The following is a 26,652-nucleotide window of genomic DNA, read 5'->3' as shown; positions in this document are numbered from 1 at the left end:
CTGTTATCTACTGAGAAAAGTTATGCGTTAGAGTACTTTAGAGTTACCAAAAATGACAGTGTGAAAAATGTGTAGCCAACTGTACATGTACCTCTGAATGTATTGACTCAGCCAACATTATGTAGCCTTCTTTACGTAACACATAACTGTAGGTTTACCTTCTGCTGGCAGGCAGCCACCTGCTGAGCAGCAGGACAGAGACAGAGACAGAGACAATGCTTCAGGGAGTTTATTTTATTTTTGTGGCAACCAAAGGAAAGGACAAGACAGAAATTTTCTTCCAGTAACGGATTACTTTTATGAAAAACTAACTAAATAACGGATTACTTATATTGCAGAAAGAATCCATTACATTACTCATTACAACAAAAATGTAATCCAAGTACTCTATTACTAAAACTGATTCCAAGTATGATGACTTGAGCACATAGAGTATAGGTACTTTGAGATATTTATGACTTTACGCCACTCCCACAGAAATCCATCCAAAAAGTCCATATCTAAATGACTGTAACAAAGATTGCCATGTGAAGTTATGGCCACTATGAGACAAATTTTACTACATACTGTGAAATAAGTTGCCTGAAATATCATTAAACTAAAATGCATGGAGCCACACAGCTGAAAAATCTAAAAGTCAAAAGTCAAACTACATTAGCTCATACCTGAATTAGCTGGAAGGTAAGAGATGAACAAGCATTGCTAGAAAAGCTTGGAGGTAACTGTTAAACTGTTAAAACTGGAAGTTATTCAATATTGTAATGAAGAAAGAAGAACAAGTTAAGCTTCATATTCTAAAGAACATAAAAGGTAGAACAAGGTGTAGAAGCTAGGTGCCCTTAAGAGCATGTTTAATATTTGAATGTTTTCTTTAGAATAATTTCTATGTGGAGCAGGTTTATAGTTTTAACAGTACAAAACCATGAATGTTCTTAAAGAGCTGAACGTGAATGTGTTTCTAATCTCAAAATACAAAAAATAGACAGCAAGTTTAAATCTGTATCTAATGTGATTCAGAACTTTTGTGTTCCCTCAACGCGTTACTATGGATCAGACACATCGACTACAACCTCTCGGACTCACTCATCCTCTGGAGCTGCTTTTCACTGACCCGGTCTGCTATACCCGGGTTCAGCAGGTCAGGTAGAGCAAACTGGGGTGGCAGAGCAGTGGGAGGAGCCAAAGTGCCGGTGTGTTCTAGTCTGCCTCTGGACCTGAGGGACTCCACCTCTGTGGAGATTTCTAAACGACATCTAAAGACATATCTTTTTAGCCTGGCTTTTACTTTAGTTGTTTTTTTTTATGTAATTTATTTTATGTTACTCAGTTCTTATGTCCTGACTCTTAGCTTTATATATATTTATTTCTTACTCCATGCTTGTACTTACTTAATTTTTTATTTATCCACTAGCCTTTTTTATCACTTTTATAGTTAGTTATTTCTATGCATTTGTATTTATTTATCTGTCTGCTTTTTTCGACACACCCCATTGACTCATTGAATTATTGTTGTCTATCTGTTTTATTTTATTGTTTTTAATTTTGCTCTGTGAAGCACTTTGGGCTGCATTCATGTATGAAAGGTGCTATATAAATGAATAAAGGTGAAGTTGAAGTTGTTCACCGCCTGGGCAACGGCTCACGGCCCTGCATCAGCTCAGGCTGGTTTTTACAAACCAACCGCAGGAAAACCACAAGCGCAACCCACTAACACCAGACAAGGACGTAGCTGGAAATAGCACGCTTGTCTCTTTTATGGTGTGTTTGAACAGTAAATCCATCATGGCTCTCCTCTCTCTCCATCTGGTTGCACAGCGGGACTATGAGGTAACGCAAAAGTATTTCTAAAAAAATAATTCTCGCTGTGACCCATAAGGGGCTCAGATATATTGTTGCTCTCTGAGCCTCAGCCCTTCTCCTTTCACTCAGGCTGCTTCTCTGGGCTCGTGAAACTTCTGCTGTCATATATGAGAAGCCATCTAGGCTAAAAATACATACTTCACTTGCACATCCATATATACTGCTACTAAGCACTTGCACATACATGCATACTCTCAGTAGTGTATATGTGTAGGAGAATGCATATATGTGCGAGTTGAGTATTGATATATATTTGAGTGAGAATGTATGTATTTTCGAATTGATTAGGCTCCAAGTCCATCTCTTAATGCCAACAGAGACACTGTTATTCCGTTTGATGGTGTTCAGAACGGCAGACGCAGCCAGCACGTAGCTATCTTTTAAATCCACCAGCTGAGGCCGACCTAAAAGGATCTTTATGTTCCAAGTCATCGTGATGCCAATACAAGATGATGTGACTATAGAAGGAAGGAGAGGGGGTTTAACCTCAGCTAGTTGGACTGTGTGTGGCTTGAGTTATCCGATACAGAGAGGGAAAGTTTTTGCTCATCATAATCTTAATCACTGGATATAATATTTTTTACAAGAAACTTATTGAAAACTGACTCTCATATCAGACTGAGATGGAAATTGACAGGAAATATTTATCATTCATCCTCCCAATCCTACATAACTTTAGGACAGCTGTCTTTGTGTATACTTTATTTGTATACCCCTATTGTCAGCAACTTTATTATTATGCTTTATTATTGATCTTGTTATTATTTCCACAATATTTAATATTACTTTTACTTTCCACGACCATGAAATGCATGTCGGTTTTATGAGCTATGGGTTGTGGTTAGTAGGGAGGGGGGAGTGTTGTTGATGACATGTATGTTTGTATGTTCTAATGTGTGTTCCTGAATTAGAAAACAAAAAAATAACAAATTTGAAAATAACCTTGCTTTTATTCCTACAATTGTCACTCTACACACATAAGTTATAAATCAAAATGCAGTATAATTTGTGCTGGTCGCAGACATGCAACTACAGAAGGAAACAGACTCACACTTTAGGCTCCTTGAACTTCCAACCTCCAACTGCCACCATCCCGCCTTCCATTTAACTGAGAGGACACATTTCAGGAGGGAATGAACTCTAATCACTGTTTGTATTCAGGCTGATGATGTTTGTTTCGTCTGCATACTACACTATGGAGTTCTCTCCATGTCTGGGACTGCAGTCATGGGTATGGAAGCATTACATGGAGGGGGCTGCAGCCACAAAGAGAGCATTGTGTAGGCCTTGTAATGTAATATAAGGTCCTTAGAAAACAAATAGCACAATTATTGAGGTAAGTAAATGGAGGTCAATTGTGTATTGTAAAAGATATTCTGAAAATGTATTCAAAACATCAGTAATCACATCAAAACAATAAAAAAGTCAATTGCTCGAACACTATATCTGAGTCCTTAAGGGGAATTATAACTGGCTAATAATTTAATAATAAATGTTTATTATAATAATATTCATACTTAAATAGTCTTAGTAATGTTAATAAGCATCTTATGAGGACTCATCAGGGTCTTATTACCAATTAACTACGCTTATTACAAGGACCTTAAAATAAAGTCTTACTGAATGGGTTATGTTAGCTGAGCATGATTTAGTTTATTGTTGCTTTCCCATGAAATGAAATACAGCACAGTCCACCACAAAGTCATTGTTTTTGCTGATATTGAGCTTCTTGTGATTGTCGTTGCACCATGTGATGAAGCACTTCACTCAGTTCTATCAGATTAGTGTTCACAGAGACCATACATGTCAATATAGTGATAACTTCCATTTTGCCAAAAAGTACACTTCATACTTTGAATTACATTTCTTGAAAGTCTTTCCTACATTTATGACTCTGCACAGAAATGGATGTACGTAAACTGCTACTTGACTGGTTAGCATAGGTATCCTTGAGGTCGTAGCTTCACTTACGGAACAAAACGAGAAATTGGACTTCACTGTGGTTCCCTGCAGTATGGCGTACATACATACATGTTTGTCTTTTTTAGACGTCAGTAGTCAGTCAGAGGTCTTTGAAGGCACAGAGCTGCACACTTTTCTGGCTGTAGAGTGCCAGCAGGGATGGGTCTCTGAGCATGCTCAGCTCATGCTGTCTGTCAGCTGACTGGGAGAAGTCGTCTGGGCCCTCTCCACAGCCTCCCACCTGGGGATGACTGGGGTAACCTGGGTGGACCATGAGCTCTCCTGTAATCACAGGCTGATTACAGCTTGATGCACTGCTGGAGGTAGTGCCTGACGGCCATGAAGCCAAGGCATGACTGAGGGCTCTCTGCAAGTTGGGGACGGACATGTTCTGGCCCATGGTGGTAAGTCCCAGGTACACATCAGGCCACCTGTGGAAATGGTTAAGACCTTGATTAGTGTTTGTCAGCCATTCATTATAGCAGCTGACTGACAAGCAATAACATAGTAGATGAACATTTGATAAAACACATACTAAACCACTGACGCACTATCACACTAAATCACAGTCAGAATCCTGTTTCATTTATTTTTCATTTTTACAGCAAACACACTTCCTAAAACAGCACTACAAAAACACATAAACGTCCATAAATGTGAATATTACACATTATAAAACAACACAATACATAGAAGTCCACCACTATAAAAGAGGAGAATCAGTATAATAGACAATATAGGCAAGACAATCATTGGTAATTTTTGTTGCTATGGCATCAAAATAAGGGGGCACATGAAGATTATGCTACAATTTTGTTTTTTTAACTGTGATTTTTTTCAGCTTTGTTGCTGAAACACGTTCTGCCCATGGCAGAAATGCTGCCATCATCACTGGAGAAGAAAGCAGGTGTTTTGGACCAAGATCAGTGGACTTTGAGACCATCAAGTTGCTTTTGACCATCCAATCTGACAGACTGGACCACCCCAGAGGAAGAGAGTCAGAATAAGAGCCAGGCTAATCCATCTTGGTTTACGGCTGCTCCTGGCTAATGTCTGGTCACAGGAAAAGGAAATGGACATAATAGGACTTAGGCTGTAATCAGAGACTGTTGTGCCTGTAGAGACCTGTCTCCACCACAACAGCTCTGATCAAGCTGTTGCAGTCGACGGGCGGACCGTGTCCTGAGCCGAGAGAGCACAGGACTACAGCTGGACGAGGAGATGTGGACTTGTACACACCTTGAGGCACATTCAAAAGATGCACTATCTGTTTATGTATTGCTGTATTAATAACTGTATATATGTTCTGTAATTTGTGTAGCATGAAAGTGTTTACAAACTTTCACTTTGTTATACAACCCTGTGTTGTATGATGACGAATAATTTACTTGTAGCTTTTGTGTTGATTTCAGCAGTTAGTTTTAAAACTTGAGCCTGGTTTTAAATGCTACAGAAGTCCCAAGTCTCTGATGTTTGTAGGTATGGAGATCCAATTCCGCACCACTGTATTTGAAAAAGCAGATTGACCAGATGCTGTCCTTCTGAACTGCTTTACCCTGACAACCTAGTAGATGCTCTAGTCCTACTAACTCTGCTGCAGCTTATTTAAGTAGGATTCACACCAGGTCAAGGAATTGACGGATAAATTAAAGATTTTTTAAAAGTAAAAATGATGGTTCACAACAGTGGCAGCTGATCAATAGAAGATAATGGTGCACTGACAACCCTTTCTTCAAATGAAGAAGGATCACTTAGATCTTCATTGAATAAGACCTTAAAAAATTGGTATATGTGAATTAAAAAATGTTCTACGTTAACTAAAGTTAGTGATATACCACATCGTTCCGGCCCTCGGAGCATATACCTTTGCCCATTGACTCTTGTTGTAAGTTGTACTTGTACCAGACAATACAATACACTCTGTCTTTTTCAAACAGGTAGTTTAACAAGTCTTAGCTGCATGCATCAACTGCATGCAGTGATGCCACTGTTTTATTTTGCTTTCCCTGCCTCCTTTTTCAACATCCGGATCACTAAAGGTATGACTTAAAGCATTTTTCATAAAAAGTATCACACTAAAGGTTGTTTTCAGTCCTGGGCCAGTACTCAACTTACACAGCAATCCAAACACCAGAATACATGTTGGCTAATGTCTCTGCAAACCATGGATATGTTGAAACTTGACTACCACTTGGTTAGGGGTAGGAAACCATGATGTTTTGACTTAAAATACCTGTTTTTGGTCGAAACAAACATGGCTGAAGGTTTCCCAATGACTTGCTGAAAACACCTTGTTTTGTCGCCACAAACACGCAAGAGATGTTCCCAACCTCCCTTACAAAATAGACATTTGTCTTCGCAACCTCAGCTGGAATTATGGGTTTTAAGGGTCAAAACTAAACATATAAAAATATATGTAAACAGTGTTGTTACAAAAACAAAAAAAAAATCCATCAGATTACTTTTTTGTTGTAATGAGTAATGTAACACTTTAGTTCTGCAATTCAAGTAATCCGTTATTTAGTTAGTTTTTCATAAAAGTAATCCGTTACTGGAAGAAAATTTCTGTCTTGTCCTTTCCTTTGGTCACCACAAAAATAAAATAAACTCCCTGAAGCATTGTCTCTGTCTCTGTCTCTGTCCTGCTGCTCAGCAGGTGGCTGCCTGCCAGCAGAAGGTAAACCTACAGTTATGTCTGTGTGCATGTGTAGCTCGCGAATTCAATGTAGTGAGATGGAAGAGAGGACAGCTTTAACTTTGTAGATATATTCCCAAGAACAACATCATGGTTTCATCATTTGTATGTAGGTATGTGTTTTGAAAAGAAAATGCCCACGCACTTTCATCGCATTTGTGCTTTGATCGTTTCTATGTAAGCTCTCGCAGTTTACAGGTTCACTAGTTGCATTTTTAAACATCATATACTCGGCTATAAGAGCCTCTGTTGCATTGTTTTCATGTAAACAGATGTGCCTAACACTGAATGCCTCTGCTCAGTTCACAGTCAGATTGTTAGCAAAGTACAGAGCTGTAAATGTTATATTGTGTCTTTCATTCCTATTATTAGGTTACTGATTGTGGGCCGTAAAGAAGGCTACATAATGTTGGCTGAGTCAATACATTCAGAGGTACATGTACAGTTGGCTACACACAATCTGGACAATATATCCGACATACACAACGAGTCACAAAGGGGTTTAACTGTCATTTTTGGTAACTCTAAAGTACTCTAACGCATAACTTTTCGCAGTAGATATCACAGTAACGTAACAAGTTTATTTATTTATTTTTTCCTGGCAGCTGGGCTGTACACAGGTGTGATGAAGAAACCTGAAGAAGCTGAGAAGACTGACTGCTGGAAAAGATGTTATAACACAAGGGTTTACAAAAACCAAACTATGTTTGAGTTCTTTTGTGTTACACCTTATCTCAGAAAATGGAGTGTTGATGATGAACTGAGGAGTCTCAGCCTTGGGAGTGAAGCTGCTCTGTAGTCTGGTGGTATGGCAGCAGATATTCCGGTATCTTTTTCCAGATGGCAGCAGGGTGAACAGACTGTGGCTGGGTGGGTGTTGTCTTTCAGTGTCCTTTGGGCTCTGTGAAGACATCTCACTTTACTGATGTCACTGATGCTCTGTAGATGGTACCAGTGATGTTCTGGGCAGTTTTAATCACCTGCTGTAGAGCCTTCCTGTCGATGGCCATGATGAACCATGCCAGTTTGTGAGATTAACAGTCAGGATGCTTTCTATTGCTCCTCTGTAAAAGTTGTCCAGAATCTTGCTCAGGAATTTAGCTTCGATCCCGACCTGTGGCCTCTTGCTGCATGTCATCACCCTGCCTCCCGTCATCTCCCAAGCCACTCCAAGAGAATTGAAACATTCTCCCCTCACGGACTTGTTTTGCAGTTTCATCAGAGTTTCTTTTAGCCCCCGTTTTCATAGTACATAAACGAAGTGGCAGGGACTTCCGGTTCACAGGCTCTCTCTATTTCAGCTAAGTTGTACAAAAGATAATCAAACTCCCCCACAGCAATGGTGTCTGTGGGGGAGCCAGTAGTTCACAAGAACAAACAATCAGAATCAAACAAAATTCTCTGGTTGATTCAACAGCCCTGCAGCCACCAGATGAGTGTTGGGGCTGGGAGACCTGTTGGGGTGTCCACTGAATAAGAACAAAGAGATGCACTGTAATTCTATTGATGTTGATGAAGGTTCTCAGTCATCCAGGTCATGGTAAATCTAGGTGCTGTATCCTAGGCATTTTTTTTTTGGCAATTCACTTTTTTATTGCCTTTTGAATTTAACATTTACAACAACAACACAAACATCCACAAAGACACAAAAAAGAAAAAAAACAAACAAGCTAAGATAAGACAATACAAAACAAATAAAATAAAAGTAAACACAGGTAAGCATTTTTAATGTCCATCCATCTCAATCACTCATACAGTATTATGACAGTGTCTCCTTCATCCTAGTTAGCCACTCATCACTGTGTTCATGTAGGGCCCCCAAATTTTCCAAAACACATTTTGTTTGTTGTTCACTTTAAAAATCAACTGTTCATAATTGGCTATCTTGGTCATCTCTGTTAACCATTCATTAAATGGGATAATGTTTTTTGTTTTCCAGTGTCTTAGTACAATCCTGCAACCTGTGGAAAGGGCCAGTCTGCACCATAGAGTCTGTTGAGCTGATAGATCCACCCCCTCTGTTAATATACCTAATATGCAGAGTGCAGGGCTCTGTAGTAACTCTGTCCTGAGTACATTATTTAGAAATATTATTATATTTTCCCATAAATTCCATGTCATCTGGCATTCATATAGCATATGTATGAGTGTGCCTCTGCTCCTATCACATCTCCAGCATATATCTGAGTCCCGTATTTTCAATCGTGCCATCTTACAGGGAGTCCAATAGCTCCTATTAATAACCTTATATGTAATTAACCCTGTCTGGACTTCCCTTGATGTCTGAGACAAGGACCCAACAATTTCCTCCCATGTCTCCACAGCTATTCCGCCTCTCATATCCTCCTCCCAAGCTCTCCTGGCTACCTTGAAATAGTTCCTGTATGGCTGTTCGAGACACAAGTGGAAGTTTCCTCTTTGTAGACATTATACAGTTTCTTATTTTAAGATATTTCCAAAAGTCCTTTTGTGGAACTTTGTATTTGGCCAATATCTGTTCAAAAGACATAAAAACATCGCCCTCAAAAACATCCTCAATAAAGACAATTCCCACCTCCACACGTCTTCCAATAGATAATTTTTTTACTCACTTTCAATAGCTTATTATGCCAAAAAATAATGCTTCAGCCCTGCAACCTGGTGTGATACTCTCTCCAAGTTTCCCTCGCAAACTCAGACCTCCATCCTCCTTAGCAGCATATGCCTTTGTTCTGTTAAAAAGAGATCTTTTGCCTGCCCATAGAAAAGTATCTACAGCCTTATTGAACCTTTTTAGTAATAGGGAAGGGAAACTTAGAGGTAACATGTATGTAATATAGTTGATCTGTGGAATGGTTATCATTTTAAGGATGTTAATTTTACCCAACAGAGATAACCCTAATTTAGACCAGTTTTGTAACGTGCTCTCAAGTTTCTGTATAAGGGCGAGGAGGTTTTCTGTCATCATGTTTTTACGGCCTGGGGTAAGCTTGATGCCCAAATACACTAAACCTGAAGGAAGCCAATTAAACTGCCAGTTTTTTCTAATATCTGGTGGACACATCCTAGACAAGGGCATTGCCTCTGATTTTCCCTAATTTACTTCATACCCTGAGATAACAGAGAATGCGTCAATCAATGCCAGAATATGAGGTACAGCTCTTTCCGGATTTGTGGTCAGTATACCTCATCCGCATATAACAATAGTTTATGTTCTGTTTTTCCTGCTTGAATGCCCTTGATGTTTGCATTATTTCTAATAGCAGCTGCTAAAGGCTCCAGGGCCAATGCAAAAATTAGTGGACTCAGGGGACATCCCTGCTTTGTGCCCCTATAAAGAGAAAAACACGAGGATAACCTGCCATTTGTTAACACTGAGGCCCTGGGGTTACAATACAACAATTTGACCAAATTAATAAATGGGGAGCCTAATCCAAACCTGTGTAGCGTCCTGAACAAATACCCCCATTCTACTCTATCAAACACTTTCTCAGCGTCGCAAGAGAAAGCGATCGTGGGTTCAGTGCTATTTCTAGTCTGCCAGATCAAATGTAATAACCTACGTACATTATCTGCCGAGGACCTTCCTTTAATAAAACCCACTTGGTCCGGATGAATAAGACTGGGTAAATGTGCCTCCAGCCTTGTAGCCAAAACCTTGGCCAATATTTTGGCATCCACGTATATTAAAGACACCGGGTGATAACTTCCACAAGTAACAAGTGTTATTACAGCAGATTGCATGCTTTCTGGCATCCTACCCCTCTCCAGTGCATCCCAAAAGACTATAAGTAATCTTGGTGCTATTATATCAAAGAACTCTTTATAAAAATCTGTAGGGAAACCATCATCTCCTGGTGACTTCCCAGAGCTCAATCTTTTTATAGCTTGTTGGACCTCCTCTAATGTGATATCACCCCCAATCTCCTTTTGTTTTTCCTCGGACAGGGTGGGCAAATGTACCCAGGACAAAAAATTATCTGTCATCCTGGTCTGTAGTGAGGTATACAGTTTTTGATAAAATCCCCTAAATACATCATTAATCTCCACAGTGTCTGTTGCTAAACTCCCTTTCTCGTCCTCTACAGAGGTTATCAATGTACGATTGTATTGTTGTTTTACTCTTTGGGCCAAAAACCTTCCTGCTGCTTCCCCTTGCTCATAGTACCTCTGCCTACACAGGAATAGTGCAAATTCTGCTTTTTTCTGCCGTATTGAGTTCAACTCAAACCTGAGTTTGTTTAATTGTGAAAGAACCACAGGGTTTGGTTAGGATGCATGCATTTTCTCAAGGTCTTTAATTTCTGTCTCCAATTCAAGCAGACGTTTGATCGCTTGTTTTTTCAAATAAGAAGAATGTTGTATCAAGTGGCCCCGCAAACAGGCTTTAAATGCATCCCACTCCAGACCTGGATTAGAAATTGACCCTTCATTAAATTGCCAATATTCCAGGATTTCTTTCTTTATAAAATTACAAGATCTTTCATTGTGGAGCAGAGAGGTGTTAAGTCTCCAATGGTTTCTAGGTCTAGGAGCTTCTGATGATCCAAAACGTAACACTTTTTCCACTGGGGCATGATCCGACAGTGCAATATTACCAATTGATGCATTAACCCACTTATTGTTTAGATATTAAAAAATAGTCGATTCTAGAATATGAGGTATGTGGGTTTGAGTAAAAAGTGTACTCCCTGTCTTGGGGATGTAAGTGCCTCCAAATGTCAACTAATCCTAGTTCCTCCTCTAGAACATCAATTGCCAATTGTGATTTCCGTGTTGCTGTTCTTATATTTGTGGTGTTTGACTTGTCTACTTCTGGGTTTCTCACCTGATTAAAATCCCCTCCAATTATTACATACGAGTTCCCCATTTTTTTCACTGTGTTACAGATATCAATACAGAAGTCAGGAGAATCTGAATTTGGAGCATAAATATTAATAATAGAGCGCCTGATACCAAAAAGATCTGCGTCTACAGCCAACCATCTGCCCTCCCTGTCCGGGAGCTGATTGTGAATATTAATATTATGATTTTTACGAATTAGAATACCAATGCCCTGTTGATTAGATGAATAGGCACTGTAAAATATTTTACCAACCCAGTCTCTTTGTAATTTAGTTGATTCTTCTTTATCTAGGTGAGTCTCTTGCAGAAAGCAGAGATCTACTTTCTTTTGTTTCAAATATAGAAAAAGCTTCTTTCACTTAATAGCAAGATTTGCCCCCTTAATATTCCAAGATAGCACTTTAAGCATTTCAGTCATAGTGTTCAATTACTTACATCTGATCTTAAGTTGTTAAATGTATGAGTGAGTGTATAATGTGAGCTAGGCCCTGATGTAGCTGCTTCCCTGTGATACACGCATACATAGTAGGGATGTAACGGTTACCGGTGTCACGGTAAACCACGGTAAAATTCCCGACGGTGAAGGTTACCGTTTAAGTTTTAATTACCATGGTAACCGACGCGGTCGATAACCACGGTGTGGAAAGCTCGCGAGATACTTTATCCAAGTCTCCCTACGCAGGCGCAGCGTGCAACGTGCGCTTGTTATGTAGTGAAGAAGACATGGCGGAGGGAGGACGTGATAGTAGCGGCCCTCAAGGCATTTTTCCGCCTTCAAAGAGAACCAAATCTGAAGTCTGGGCGTATTTTGGTTATTATGAGAATGCTCAGGGACAGCTGGTCGAGGATGGCAGCCCTATCTGCAGGAGCTGCAAGAAGAAAGTTGTTGCGAGGGGCGGCAACACATCCAATTTACTTACTCATTTGCGCGACCATCACCCTCAACTGTTCAGCGAATGCAAGGTAAATTAACCTTAAGCTCAGGTGAATGATGTGTGTATGTCGAGTTTTCTCTGTCTAATTAGCTGTTGTCACTAATGCAAACTGACCAGATAGTGGTATAACTGAACGAAGTTGATCCGTGATTTGGCACGTTATCTGAACCGCTTATTACTTGTAGATTTTACTTTTTAAAGTCGACCTAATAATTCCCCAAATATTGATGCAGAGCTGCTGTGAGGAGGATTTGAGACAAACACGTACTGGGTGGACTGAGTTAGTGAATGCAAACTGACTGAGATGACTGACTTTCATCTCAGCTCCGTTCACCGGAGCAGCGTCTACCTGTGGCTCAGCAGCCATTAGACCAATCAGATTGACCGAGTCCACTGACGACAGACGAGCAAGCAGACAGAGACAGACAGCCAATATATATAAGTAATATCAGAAATATATAATACTTGTGGATTATTTGTAGAATAGACTATATATAAAGAATAATATAAAATGGTGAATATAACAAGTGTCTATAGAGATAAGAGCCAAAATAGAGTATTCATAATTAATTGAACAATAATCCTTTTTGTTTTGATCTAAAAGATTATCCAACCTGTTTCTCACAAAAGTGATATGATCTAGATTGTGAGTTTTGTGATCTGTTGGTTGCACCCTTAGTATTAAGTAACAATGACAGTAATAATTAATAATGACATTTTCTATTCATTTTTTTCACAGAGAGGGTCTGCTGGCCAATCGAGTGCTACTGCCAATACATCTCATTCTACCTCTGTAACGCAGACATTACAGGACACGTTTCAAAAACAGGCTGCTTATACCTTAACCCTTTTAATATATAATAAATCTATTTAAATATAAATCTTGGTGAAATTATTTCAATTTATCAGTGTATCAGTGTTTTTTCAACATTTTGAAGACATTTTAAAAATACCGCGGTATACCGATAACCGTGATAATTTTGGTCACTATTACCGTGGTGTGAAATTTTCATACCGTTACATCCCTAATACATAGACAAAACATTAACAAAAACGTACAAAAATGTAATAAGAATACAAACATATGGTGACCATTGAAGAACAAGACGGTCCACCTCAACCTTAATTCCTGAACCAAACAGCAGAATAATGCGTCCGTGAAACTCAAAGTCCCTAACTGGCTGAACACCCTAATGTAATTTGCTTTACTTACATCCTAACTCAAAGCAGATCCCTCAAATGGTCTGTCATATTATGTATCAGGCTCCTCATCTCCCGACACATTAATGGGGAAAAAAACATGAAATAAGATGGTCGGAGTCACACAGTGGGTCCAAAAATCGGAGCCTACAACGGCTCACCCCTGTCCGTCACTTGTCTATAACATCCTGCTTGTTTCAGTTTGTTGAAGACGTTTCACCTCTCATCCAAGAGGCTTCTTCAGTTCTAACTAACTGGAGGGGAGTTGCAGGCTTTTTAACTCTGTGTGGAAGTGTCCTTACAGAGTCGTTAAGGACACGTGTGAGCTCTGAGTTTCAGAGTCGTTAGGGCCACTTATTGGTCAAACCGCCCTCATTTGGGTTTCTAAGGCTGGGTGAGCCTAATGATGTGTTTGGCCTCTGTCAGTTAAGCAGAGGATGTTTGTGAACACACTTTTATAAACTGATTGCATCTCCTTTATCATCCACCACTGTGTGAGGAATTTCTGATAAAAATATCAGAAAAGTTATGTATTACTTCAATTATTATACAGACAATGACAATCTTTTCTGCTGAAAATGTGTCACCTGAGCGTAATAGTTCATGCGTCTTGTAACCACCCACACCCAGTGACATATTCAAACCAGATACTTAAAATACAAACATGATCACGGACAGAGCATATTTAAATATTATCTACCATATCATGAGGTCATCAATATTATGCTGCAGCTTTTTGTTTTTCAACATTACTGCATGGAAGTGAAAGTAATATGGCCGGGGAATTAATTATTTAACAACAGCGGGACAAACTATTATAGTATAAGAACCTTTTTCTTGTTTGTTATTGTAGTTATATAAACATAATTTCTCATGCTGTTAGATTACTGTTAGACCACGCTGTCAGGGGCGTGCGTAAATCCGAGAGCAAACACTGTTTTGCCACAGTGAAAATATTGTTTTTGTGATTAAACACATATTGAAGCAGAATATTTTGTTAGGTAAAAACATGTTGTAGAGTTTGGAAATGATTACATTGATATTTTTTCCAGTCTGCAGATATGTAGTAGCCTGCCTAAATCTGTCTGTGGAAAATATTATTCTTCAGCAGGTATTTTAGTTATAACAACCTCGAGCTAGCTAAGCATCTCTGTGTTTATATGTGCAGTATGTATTTAGTTTGGGAAATCCCACGATCTCTGGAGCATTCAAGGCGGACTCAACAGGGACTAGATATCATCATCACTTCACCAATAATTGCTCTCATGTGCCTTTCACATTTGCGGAAATCTCACGGCGTGGTCTAACAGTAATCTAACAGCATGAGAAATTACATTTATAAAACTACAATAACAAACAAGAAAACGGCTCTTAAACTATAATAGTTTGTCCCAGTACCACTGCAGGTGCAGTTTTTTCCTTCCTGTTAAATCACTAATTCCCCCTATTACTTTCACTTTCATGCAGTACTGTTGAAAAACAAAAAGCTGGAGCATAATATTGATGACCTCATCATATGGTAGCCTAATAATCATTACATATGCTCTGTGTGGGAATCAAACACTCTCACACACGTCAAATACTGTAGCCCATGATACAGTAAGAACAGCTGATTTTAACTTAAGTAATGCTTCAGCTTCCATCATCACTGCTCCTCCTGGTGGATAGATAAACCACTGCAACTGGTTTCCATACATGGCAGGGGCGTTACGATTTGGCCCTGCGTTCACTACGTCATCGCAGGGATCTCATTAAGGTCCCTCTCAAGTCTCTGCTTCTCTTTGCCTCCTTGATTGCCAAGGAGCGCATACATGCATCCTTGTCACCTGATCAAGAGGCAGCTTTTTGGCTCTGGACAGAGTCCTCACCTGGCATTCTGGCTGGGGAATGATCTTACTGTGATCGCCACGTCATCAACACATTTGCTGATACATGATGTCACTGAAGATGTATCTTCCTCAAGACTGATGTTGTTATCCTGAGCAGAGCATCTCTTAACATTTGCCAGTCTGTGCACTCAAAACAGTCCTGTAGGGCTGCTGTACCTACATCTTTCTACACTTTAACAGTTTAAACTGATGGTTTGACCCTCTTTATCAGATGGGAGTAAGTAGGCAGAAGAAGCAGAGAAATATGATCTGATAGGCCAAAGTGAGGACGTGGGAGGGTTTTGTAGCTGCCAGGAATATTTGTATGTACCTTCCTCCGGTGGGGATCTGAACATGCTGGTGAAATTCAGGTCAAACAGTTCTGAGGTGTGATTAAAATCACCAGCTACAATGAAAATTCCATCTGGTTGTTTGTTTGTCATCTGGTGAACACTGGCCATCCACTTTAACTGCGTTTGAGCACCAAGCATTATTGATGTAGACCCAAAGCCGTTCTTTTGGCCTCCTACTGGAGTTCTGTGTCCTGTTGGCTCTGAACAAGGCCCGCCCATCAAGTGCAATAGCTCGATCCAGGTTGTTGGGGGGTAAAGGAGCTATTTGTAATTTCCAGCCACCTGCCTCAAACAAAGAGGGTGCAGTATTGTGCAATGTTAGTGATTATCTTCTCCTCCATTGTTGTTCATGTTCAATGTCTGGACATCAGTGGCGCGAACCTCATGACTTCAGTGTGAACGTTCATGGCGATAGGTTTTGCGACACAGCTTCACATGAAAATTTCGCCTGTGTTCAATATTTTCAACTCCCGCGATGGCATGCTTGAAGCGATTTTCGCATCACCGCTTCAACTGCGTGGCATCATTCGGGCAGCCCAGAGCAATTGGACGTGAATTTGTTTAAATCTATATCACAATCGGCTCCAGTGGATATTTTACATTTGCTAAAGTTAGCTGTGGTTGCTCACAGATAGTTAACGTCAAACCTTGTTCCAGCAGACCATCTGACAGACCAGAGTAATACTTATAATGGCCACAATGTTAATAAAAAAACAATGATGAATCTAAACATTAACGAAGAGACCATCCTCTTAACTTTATTTCTGACAAGGGAAACCTATTGTGGAAAAATGTAAATGTAAAAAAAACATGTCATTATTTTACTGTTTATTATAAACACACACACACACACACACACACACACACACACACACACACACACACACACACACACACACACAGACCTGATTCCATAGCGTGTGAAGACAGGGATGGAGTCTGTAGCATCCTTCTCCACCTGTGTGTAGAACCTTTGAAGGTGTGCTGGCAGCCATGGGCAGCTGTGTAAACCTGCTTCCATTGGAACACGAGTATATGGAATCCTGAGATCTGACATGACTTGTGCAAACACCTCACGCACTTCTGCAACACACAGTAAAACAATGTCAATTCTCCCACCTCACCGCAAGTCATGATTTTGATGTTAAATATAGATGTAAAATGTGAAATCAGTCAACCAGTGGAAAATGATATTATACACAGTCACGGTCAAAAGTCTACATACACTTGTAAAGAACATGTTCATCATGTCAGTCTTCAGCTCCAATGATTTCTACAGCTCTATTCTACTCTACTACTTTGTCACAAAAACATTCATGAAGTTTGGTTCAATAATGAATTTATTATAGGTCTTCTGAAAATGAGACCAGATCTGCTGGGTCAAAAATATACATACAGTAATTCTAATATTTGGTTAAATGTCCCTTGGCCATTTTCACTTCAATTAGGTGCTTTTGATAGCCACCCACAAGCTTCTGGTAGTCCTCTGGCCGAACTTCCTGGTATGGATTATTTTCTTCAGCACCGTCCACATGTGGTCAATGTTGTTCAAGTCAGGACTATGGGAGGGCCATTTCAAAACCTCAATTGTAGCCTGATTTAGCCATTCCTTGGATGTCAGAAAACTTCCTGAGCCTGAATTCAGATAAAACTGAGATGCTGGTCATTGCCCCCGCTCGACAGAGACACCACTTTGATCAGGTGACGGTAACTCTTGACAACTGTGATATTTCTCAAAGTTCAACTGTCAAGATTCTTGGTGTTACATTTGATTCTACCCTCTCTTTTCATCAGCACATCAAAACAATTACCAAGATCGCTTTTTACCACCTGCGCAACATAGTTAAAATTAGGTCCTTCCTGTACACGGCTGACACAGAGATCCTGATTCATGCCTCTGTTTCGTCTAGGCTGGATTATTGCAATGCATTATTTATATATATTTATAATTTTTCCCCATGAGAGCACTGAAAGTCTTCAGATGGTTCAGAATGCTGCAGCTAGAGTCTTAACACGTACAAGAAAAGATTTTAAGATCAGACTTTAAGGTGCTGCTGATGACATACAAACTGTACACGGCCTCGCCCCGTCGTACATGTCAGATCTTATTATACCATATATTCCACCTTGTGCATTACGCTCTCAGACTTCAGGGCTCCTGACGGTTCCCAGAAGATATCAGAAAATCAGACAATCTGGCTCTACTGACGCCTTTAAATCTAAACTCAAAACTCACTTCTTTGACTTGACCTTTAATTAGTCCTCGACTTGGATTGCTAGCTTCTTCAGTGGGTCGGTCTCAGTCTCAATGAGTTACTTATAGTATTAGAATTGACATCATGTCCTGCCGATGAGAAACAATCTGTTTATTCTGATTAACATCACATTTCTATAACTTTTCTTTTTGTTTTCTTTCCCCACAAGCTGCAAGCTGTGTCGCTCTCTCACTCTCCATAACTTCCTCCTCCTCTTTCTCCTCCTCCTCCTCCTCTCTTTTCATTCAGGCTCCCTTCTGATGGACCACGGGCCCCTGGGACCATCTACCTCTCCTGGCTCCTGCTGCCTCACATATTGACAGATCTGGATAGTCACACCCTGGGCTCTGCTGGATCATTACTCTTCTTTGTTTTACTATCTCCTTATATCTGTATTTCTATAAAATGTGATGCCTCTTCACTCTGATCTTTTCTGTTTTACTGTTAATTATCTTGTGTGTCCTGCCCTCTTCCAGGTCATCATGGTGGAGAGGAGGTCATGTGGCTCGGGCACCACTTGGTGATGCCTCGTCCTGCATTGATTTGATATACATACAAGTGAATGTAAAGTTTTGACCGTGACTGTGTAAAAACTTAACCATATTATAGGATTAGCAGCCACATGCAAATTTGGATTTGACTGGGAAACCTCAGCCCTGTGTCTTCAGGACACTCAGGGAGAGTCTTAAAATGACTACAAGTACACCAGGACATCGTCATCAAAGAAGTTTATCTGATAAACTGTCACCAATTCCACCTCTTCAGACATGGCCCAGATTTTACAAAGAAGTGTGAACTGTTCTCTCAGGACCACAGGACCCTGGACCCAGGGTGCCTTGGCCTGTGGAGATGCTTAATGACATGCCTCTAATGCCTGTTAACTCACACTACAGCCTTTCTCATCCAAGAGAAGAAGGAACAATCACTGGTCAACAGTAGCCCTTTTCACACAGAGAGTCCGTATTATCTCCGCAGTGAAGGCTCACCACTTCTCTGCCTTTGTTTGTTCACACTGAACTGAGCAGCTCCGGCGTAAAGCCGCATCAGTGTGTCAGTTCATACAGCACGCCAGCGCTGCCGATCCAAAAGAGGCGTGACGGGACAGGTCATGATGTTGACAGGTGTGGGTTTTTTTCAACGTGTTTCCCCCGGTGTCCACCTGTTAATCTGAATATGTACCCGCTGACTGTTTATAATCATATGGATGCTGTTATAATGTGTTGTGATTGAGATCCTGACTCACCAAACATCCTGGAAAGTGACAAATGTATGTTTTTCGCTCTAAATTACATAATTGCCTTCAGTAAACAGGACACTGTCTGACTCTCTCACTCGCGGCGAGGGATGCTGTTTTCTGGGGGAAAGTTCACTGAAGTCTCGATCGGGAGGACTGACTGTCACAGTGATTTTTTTTTCCAATACAAGTTTCCAGATACAGTTACTACAACAACACAACAGTGGAAGGTGACAAAGACATGTGAGTTAAAGTTTTTTGCTCTGAATCACGTCACATAATCACAGCCATTCAACTGTGGGAGCCCTCCTGGCTCTGTTGCCGGGGACAGATGCTGTTTTTTGGGCAGAAATGTGACAAAGAGTCGATAGGACAGACAGGATGACAGACAGGATGACAGAGGCTTTTCCACATATAACTGTGGTATTTTTTCCCTCATAAGATGCCAAAGACACTACCAGTTACCACATTTGGTCCTGTAACGTTGCTTTGTGGGACATTTCTCTTTTATTTGATGAGTGAAGGATCTGTTTATCTGTCAGACTGTGAACACCAACTGATCGACAAGCCCCTGATCCACACCTCCGGCTTTTTAATTCACACAGACGCCAGCTCGCCTCTTCTGTGGCTCTGATACTACCTCTGGAGGTGCATCAGAGCCGCAGAGAAACTGTCCCCCCTCTCGGCGCATGATTCCCTCACTGAAAGGGCAGTGTGAATGGGGCTAGTGTGTTGATTTTATTTCCCAGTTCATTTCACTGTGCCCGTTTAAAGATGTCAATGTATCAATATACAGCGGGGAAAAAAAGTATTGAACGCGTCAACATTTTTCTCAGTAAATATATTTTTGATGTGGCTACTGACATGAAATTGTCACCAGATGTCAGTAACAACCCAAGTAATCCACACATACAAAGAAATCAAAACATATATGTGCATAATTTAAGTTATGTGTAATAAAGTGAAATGTCACAGGGGAAAAAGTATTGAACACATGAAGAAAACGAGGTACAAAAAGGCATGGAAAGCCAAGAAACCAGCTGAAAATCTGTATTTCACAGTACAGTACAATAAAGTCAGTATTTAGAAAGCCATCCTGCCCCCTATCAGGAAAATTAATATCAGCTGGTTTAGTCCTAACTGATGGCCTATAAAAAGGTTTCTCATTACCAAGGTGTCACACAATGGGCATCTCATGATGGGTAAAAGCAAAGAGCTTTCTCAAGCCCTTGCAACCTTATCGTTGCAAAACATACTGATGACATTGGTTACACGTATTTCTAAACTTCTGAATGTTCCAGTGAGCATTGTTGGGGCCATTATCCAGAAGTGGAAAGAACATAATTTCACCATAAACCGGCCACGACCAGGTGCTCCTTGCAAGATTTCTGACAGAGGAGTCAAAAGAATAATCAGAAGAGTCGTCCAAGAGCCAAGACCTGGAATTAGCAGGTACAGTTGTTTCAAAGAAAACAATAAGTAATGCACTCAACCGCCATGGCCTCTATGCACGCTCACTGTGCAAGACTCCATTGTTCAAGAAAAAGCATGTTGAAGCTCGTTTAAAGTTTGCTGCACAACATTTGGACAAGCCTATGAAATATTGGCAAAAACACTATACCAACAGTGAGGGTTTGGAGGTGGGAACATCATGGTGTGGGGCTGTTTTTCAGCATATGGTACTGGCAGACTTTATATAGTTGAAGGAAGGATGAATGGAAAAATGTACTGAGACATTCTTAATAAGAATCTGCTGCTATCTACCAGGATGCTGAAGATGAAACGAGGGTGGACATTTCAGCAAGACAATGATCCCAAACACACAGCCAGGGAAACTCTCAATTGGTTTCAGAGAAAGAAAATAAAGCTGCTAGAATGGCCCAGTCAATCACCCAATTGAATCCAATTGAAAATCTATGGATAGAACTGAAGATCAGAGTTCATAGAAGAGACCCCCGGAACCTTCAAGATTTGAAGACAGTTTGTGTGGAAGAATGGGCCAAAATCACACCTGAGCAATGCATGCAACTAGTTTCTCATTACCAACAAAGGCTTTTCTACTAAGTATTAAATACATTTCAGTAAACGTTCAATACTTTTTCCCTGTGTCATTCCACTTTATTACACATAACTTAATTTATGGACATATGTGTTTTGATTTCTTTGTATGTGTGGATAACTTGGGTTGTTACCGACATCTGGTGACAATTTCATGTCAATAGCCCCATCAGAAATATATTTACTGAAAAAAATGTTGATGCGTTTAATACTTATTAAGTATGTAATGCTTTTGAGATGATCGCCACCGGCACTGGCCCCCGCCCGGACCTCGGCTGAATGCTGACAACTGAAGAATGCTTGGAAAAAAGACCTTCTTAAGCCAGAGGCCTGCTACACATAAGTCAGGGCTGAAGAAACTGAAGATGGCCAGCGCACTTTCCCAAAAGGTGCATGACATGAGGAGAAAGAGAGATATGCAGGACCCTTCGCCAAACAAAGCCCTATTAGAAGATCGATGCAACGCCTTCCCCTGCAGCCTCGTCAGGTATAACAAACTTTCCATGGGTTGACTAATATGGTCCATGGTTTACAGGTTAAGTAAGAATAGGCTACGATAATAAAACATTATGTTCAAACTTAGATTTCCTGGTTTCTTTCCGATTACTCTAAACACCCTCAGCTTTGAACGATGCAAGCACAGTCTGTTTTAAGGTTCCTCCATTCAGAGTTCTATTGTGTTGCTGAATACAGCTCCATTTACACCTACCTGGTCAAAACTCCTGAACCCCTTTGTTCTCTGTTAAATGTCTCATCACCATAATTTAGTTTGTGTTTTGTTGTTGTCACTTCTTTGTAGATTAGTGAATAAATATTGAGTATGAAGTCCTTGTTAGTAGTTTCTGTACACTAGAAAGTTCAGTCACTGAACACAATTTTGCTAATGCTTTACTTTGAATTACAATGAATTATTTCCCCTAAATTAAATGCATGTTAATAGACCCAGTCTTGCCTAATCAGGAACATGCTTCACTGTGTTACTGTACTGACTATGAAGTCATATCGCTGGTCGAGAGAATAACAGTAGTCTGTATAATAACTTTTATTAACACCATATTATTAAGAGAAATAACTAATTACACATCAAAGGACTAAACACATTGTTAGATAACACAAAAGATGGAAAAATATATGTAAAATTCATAAAATAGATAATAACTTGGTATATTTAAGAGAAAAAACATGGGATCCCTAATCCCTGTTGAGATTTGAAATTATAATGGCATTCTGTAATGACGAGTATCATAGATCAATTAAAATGAAAAACACATTTAACCCTACATACATCATTCTTGGAAAGTCACCCCCAGGGCTAATGCGGGAAACAGACCAGTACCTTTATAAAATACTCAAAATTGCAGCCATGAGGCAAATAACAGTATTTGGCTGAAACCCACCAGTCCATCCATTCAAAGATGGAAAATAATGACACAGGAAATATTAGAAATGGAGAGAATAACCTTATAGAGTTAGAAAGGAGAAGACCGATCACAAAAAACGTTAAGCAGTTGAGATGAGGCCATGAACTAATTTATGATACTACTTATACTCAAACAGTTCTTAGTTTATCTGTACATAGACATGAATGCAAACATGTAACGTAACGTATGGTGTTGTAGAAGTCAGAATGCAGTCTAAGTATTATCAACTGGGCTTGATTTTTGACAGATCCCACACACATTACATGACAACAACATTTAAAAACCTTAAACATTTTAACTTTTCTAGCATTGTCTTTGTCATTGAAAAAAGTGTAGCTAGTTGGGTCATGTACGGGGCATCTGTGGTTGAGTACAATAGCACTTAAAGTTCACTTTTTGTTTGTTTGTTTGTTTGCTTTCATCATGGACTTTTCATACCTGGCAGTACATGGACATGTTGATGTCCGTCCATGTGGTGGGGCAGCTGACCTGTGAGTTCCCTGAACAGCCTGACCTGGGCTCTCAACTCAAACTCCACCTGGTAAGGAAAAACACACCTGGTGATTAGGCAGTAGAGAAAAGTCAGTTCCAAGTTGGGTGTGCATTTATGGACAATACTGCAAGGGACTTTTACTATTATGACTATGATTCTAATCAAGCTACAGATCAAATATACAATCAAGTGAACACGGCTAACATATGTAAAAGAGATCCAACCTCAAACACAGTGCTAATTTCATATGACTGAAGGCTGTTTGTCCACTCAATAATTGAGCAATTACCTGGTCTTTCAGTGGTGAAATACAAACCTGTGTTAGGTGGTTGGTAATGGGATGTGCCCATAGAGTTCCAGTTACATTTTTTGCATTTTTATCCAGCATTTTTTGACAGCACAGATGCACTGGGATCATTTTGTGGCAGCCCAGGCTCAAAGGAAAATACAATGTTTGTTTCTTTGCATTTCACATGTATTTATACGACCGAATAAAACGTTTCTAAATAAATCCAGCTATCACAATAAAAAAATAACAGGATATAACAGGATTCCAAAGAGGAAGCAAAACATTTCCAAATCTTCGGTCCAGCAGGTAAACTGGAACAAGTTGTTATTGGGAATTAATCTGGAACAAGACTGTCTGACTTTCTCAAGCAAAATACAGAACATTATCACACAATTTACCCACAAAATTAAACAAAGGGCTGAAAAGAATAGTCCATCTTGGTTAAATGATAACATCTTGAAATTGATGGAAAAAGCACAAGCTTGCTCTATAAACTGCCATGAAAACAAAACTACAACATGATAAGTATCACTATGCCATGTTAAGGAAAAGGTAGTGAAGGAGATTAGAAAAGCTAAGGCAAACTTTACATTAACATGTATTAACAAACTTGTCTTATAGTGTGTGAACCTGTGTCATTAACCTAACCGTGTACTTACTGGTCTGTTGAGAATGGGGCAAACAACACTTTGGGATCAAAGGTTTCAAGGTTTTCTATCTGTCTGATACCTGTTGAGCCTGTTTTTCATTGGGTTTGAAAATGTGCAAGTGACATCTTGTAATGTTTTGGTTTGTTGCGTACTAGATGATGTCATCTTGTTCTGTGCATCTGGATACATATTAATCTTAACTCCTTACATATACAATACCCACAATACACACATAGTATTTCACAATTTTAAACTCTGAGCTAATTTCTAAATTCAAGTTGCATTGAAACCAATAAAGCAGGTCAGGCATAATCCCACCTCAATCCCACCTGTGTGGGTTACTGCAAAATGGATTGCAATATAGCCAGAATTATTTAGAAAGGACAATCATAATTTATTTCATCATTAAGCAGTTTGATGTTATAGTGAGATCATGGAGCCCTGCTGAACTGGAAAATCCTAGAGGCAGAAGCCAACTGGAGAAGTTGATTTTTTTAAGTTTGGCTGAGTTGTTGATATCAGAAATTAGTTCAAAGAGTTTGAAATTGGTAAATAATATATGTGTATTGAGCTAAGGAACTAAGACAAAGATTTTGTCCAGACATACAGAACAGGATGACATCTGGTATGCAATGAACTGAGCCATTTCCAGCTGTAACGTGAAAATTTCCAGAACCCAATGAAAAACGGGCTCAACACCTATCAGAGACAGATAGAAAACCTTGAAGTCAATACAGTACAGATATCTACTGATGAAATAAAAACACTCGATGTAATATTACAGCCAGTGAAAAGTAAAAAAGAATAGCTCATTTAAAAAAAATAATGAAGGAGTAATATAACATCTTTGAATTTATATATATATGCAATGAACATCAACACTTTAACATACTAACATTAGGATATTAGAATAATCCTTCTTGGGAAAATCTACAATCAAAACTTGACTTCCTGTTATTAATTTGATTACTGTAACCATTCAGCAACAACTATTTAAATTAATGAATGTTGCCAAGTTTCCTCAGGGTCTCTTGGAAGTTCAGATTTCAACTCAATCCAGTGAAAAAAGAGCAATTGGTGAGGTTTACAATAATCATACTAGGAATCACTAAAATGCAGAAATTTAGCTCAGAGGGCCAAACTTCAAAAATTCACAACTTAAAAAGTATTTGGAGTACAGCTATAGACATAGAAGTTTCAAGTTTTTTAAGAAAATCCATGACATGAACTGGGAAAAGTTGTGGATTTTGAGTGAGTTGGCATTATAATGCCCACTCCAAAACACACAAATTAGTTACATTATTATAACTGTAAATAAAACTGCACCTTACTCTCTTGCACCTTATGTTCCACTTTACTCCTCGATACCTCAGCATTTTATTTTATTTACCTCAGAATTTTATTCTATTTATAACTACTTAAACATTTTATTGTATATAGTACTTCATTGTTTTTTTGTATATTGTATATAGAACTTGTGTTTTTATTTTTATTGTATTTGTACTTCAGTGTACCCGCTGCTATGATAACCTAATTTCCCCTCGGGGATTAATAAAGTTATCTATCTATCTATCTATCTATCTATGGAATGACCCATATTGTAGATTATACTAATTTCTGTTTTTTTGTTTATTGTAATATTTCTGTTGCATTTCTTTACAAATAAACATAAGCATAAACATTTTTTTTTCAGAATCTGGATGAATCAAGTGTAGCTCTATGGCCTCATTTAGTACATTCACACGACTAAGACTTTGGATTAGTGTAGGAACACATGTCCATTGCCTCTGCATTACATTGAGGCCCTGTTTGTTCTTGTTAACTCTTTTCATCTGGATGAAGACGATTCACAGGAAGAAGGCGCCTTCCAGTCTGCCACCTTATCTCCTGGCAGAGAGGACAGTGTTTTTCCTTGACCATAAAGTCTTCAGATGAGGACAGTTTTAATTAATTTACAACCTAAACTCCCATTTTGAACTTTCTTTCCCCTCCAAATAAATAAATTCTTTCCTCACAGGTCAGTCTGAGTGAGCATGGAGTCACCTACTCTCATCAGGAGGGACCGAAGCTATCTGGTCATCAGAGACTGTGTTAATACTAATGTCTTTACATTTGCAAATTAAGTAACACGTCTGATGTCTCTCTCTCTCTCACCCTCTCTGTCTCTCTGACTTCTGATTCACAAACAAACTCTCCAGAGTGGACACCAGACACCTTCTGACTTGTTGTTCTATGCTCTTACTCTGTCTTTTGTTATTTACGACACATCTGGTCTCACTATCTGTGGGACATTCCATTCAAATGGCCTCTGTATTCTTCCAGATTTCAGACCATTTCTAATTAACCATTAAGTCAGTATCTCACCCTCTTAATTCTAACAAATTAAGAAACAGTAAAAGAAGTTCATAAAACTGATCTTTTTCCCGTTTCTCTACAATTAAGATTGACTGAGATCAAGTTTTAATGTTTAATCTGTCCTGTGTTCGGTGGAACCACAGCACCTCCTGATGGTGAGTCCTGGTACAGTTGGACGAGCTGTTTAAGAAATGGTTATC

At 39.4% G+C, this 26,652-nt stretch overlaps 1 protein-coding gene across 2 annotated transcripts in view; it reads right to left on the bottom strand.

Moving 5' to 3' along the window:
- Window positions 1–213: 213 nt before the first annotated feature.
- The window catches only part of ydjc (YdjC chitooligosaccharide deacetylase homolog), a 40,316-nt gene continuing 13,877 nt past the window's right edge, over window positions 214–26,652 (bottom strand). For both annotated transcript variants that reach the window (XM_073466611.1, XM_073466612.1), the window contains exons 4-6: window positions 23,104–23,203; window positions 16,603–16,780; window positions 214–4,253 (exon numbers count right to left, since the gene is read on the bottom strand). In XM_073466611.1, coding sequence (XP_073322712.1) covers window positions 3,923–4,253; window positions 16,603–16,780; window positions 23,104–23,203 — 609 coding nt within the window. In that variant the 3' untranslated portion in view covers window positions 214–3,922. The remainder of the gene's footprint in view (window positions 4,254–16,602; window positions 16,781–23,103; window positions 23,204–26,652) is intronic.

This window comes from Pagrus major, chromosome 5 (assembly GCF_040436345.1).
Source record: "Pagrus major chromosome 5, Pma_NU_1.0".
Classification (NCBI taxonomy): Eukaryota; Metazoa; Chordata; class Actinopteri; order Spariformes; family Sparidae; genus Pagrus; species Pagrus major.
The sequence above is the reverse complement of the archived record's forward strand: the minus strand, read 5'-3'. Positions and strand labels throughout refer to the sequence as shown.